General features: G+C 56.2%; 1 protein-coding gene across 1 annotated transcript; it reads right to left on the reverse strand.

The window, feature by feature from the left end:
* Positions 1-1035: 1035 nt before the first annotated feature.
* On the reverse strand, positions 1036-1686 carry A1Q1_05387 (uncharacterized protein; the record flags this gene model as incomplete). Its single annotated transcript, XM_014322119.1, has 1 exon — positions 1036-1686. One exon carries the CDS (start codon positions 1684-1686, stop codon positions 1036-1038), a length of 651 nt encoding a protein of 216 aa, XP_014177594.1.
* Positions 1687-1770: the final 84 nt, after the last annotated feature.

Below are 1770 nucleotides of genomic sequence, written 5' to 3' on the forward strand. Positions count from 1 at the left end.
GGCTCTCTCCGGATCTCTGTCAGAGCAATGACGCAGTAGACCTCGGGATGGGTATCTGACATGCACGTGAGGCAAACGGCAAAAGGACCCACAGTGAATCCATATCTGCCGGCCATGCGAAGATCAGTGGGAAGCCAGGGCCAGCAACCGTGGGAAAGTTTGAATCAGCAAAGGGCTGTCTGTTGACGTCAAAAGTCAGCAAAGTCAGTGGGCAACCGTGGGAAAGTTTGAATCTGCGAGAGGCTGTCTCCGACCCCTAATCGTAAAACCTCGTCGAGACTCCTGTCCGAATGGTTGTCTACAACCGTGGGAGACCCAGACCATGTGGGGTCCGGACCGTGGGTGGGATAGCCAGACCGTGGGAGACCCGGACTGCGGGAGAGTTTCCATGGCAACCGTGGGAGACCCAGACCATGTGGGGTCCGGACCGTGGGTGGGATAGTCAGACCGTGGGAGACCCAGACCGCGGGAGAGTTTCCATGGCAACCGTGGGATAGCCAGACCATGTGGCACTCAGACCATGCGGCCCTCAGACCGTGGGAATGTTTGGATCTGTTAGACACCGTGGGAAAATTCGAAACTGCGAGAGGCTGTCTCCGACCCCTCATCGTAAATCCTTGTTGCTGTACGTGTGCCAACTGTTGTCTGCAACCGTGGGAGACCCAGGCCATGTGGGAACAAGACCGTGGGATAGTCAGACCATGTGGCAATCAGACCATGCGGCACTCGGACCGTGGGAAAGTTCGGATCTGCGGGAGGCTGTCTCCGACCTCTGGTCGTCGTGCACATGCATCTTGCATCTTGGTTGGACGGCAACAATGGCTCGTCGTGGGAAGGATAAGAACGACAGTCATTCATCAGTCTCCAGCTCTCATCCCGACATGCAGCAATGACTGTGCAAAACCAAAAAGGAAATGTCCATTGCATATTAGGGTATATTATTAATTGTACGTAATCATATTTTTTTGGTGTTTTGGTTTGACCGTCTAGGCAGGGCCCCACATGATCCAGAGGCAGTCCCGAACGGCTGGGTGCTCAGTGGCGGGCCGGCGGGTAGCCAGGTGGTAGAGGCGGGACCTTCTGTACCTCGAAGCTGAGCACTGTTGGGATCACGCGCGACACTGTTGAACTCCTCTTCCGCTTGCCCGGAGATGACTTAACCGGCTCTAGTAGTGGAACGAGTCCGGCATACTTGTTCGCAAACGATATCGTGGTACGCTCGGACACATCTTCCCAGCGGATATCGCGCACTGTTTCGTCCTCCACGGCGCGCTTCTCAAAGTATAGCCCCTCGATGAGTCGCGCTGGTACAAGGAGCAGGTCGCGTAACAGGCTGGTGATGTACTCTGCGTCTGCAACCGGCGGATAGTGGGTGAAGATGGTCGTGAAGAGTCGTGCAGCATCGGTGAACTGACCGACCTCGGTGGCGATGGGATGTGCACGGAGGTGTCGTTCGAGCACGCTGAATAGCGACACGGGGCCGTCGCGGTCAAGGACAAACTCCACTGTTCCAGGACGCGGCTTGAGGAATGATGAGTGGGCAACAGGAGCTTGAAGGCCGAGTCGCCCCTGCAGGAAAAGTAGGATCCAGGAGACGTCGGAGACACTTCGCTCAGTCGATGGCGGTGGTGGAAGGGCGGGGAGTTCGTAACCACGGAGAAAGGAGCGAATATTGGCGAACACCATGACGGTGTGGGTGACGTTGAGATGCACTGACCATGTCTGCCATACTTTAGTCTGAACGTTAGAAGCCAGGTGCTGTCAGTGGTA

The sequence above is a fragment of the Trichosporon asahii genome (genome assembly GCF_000293215.1).
Source record: "Trichosporon asahii var. asahii CBS 2479 unplaced genomic scaffold scaffold00071, whole genome shotgun sequence".
NCBI lineage: Eukaryota > Fungi > Basidiomycota > Tremellomycetes > Trichosporonales > Trichosporonaceae > Trichosporon > Trichosporon asahii.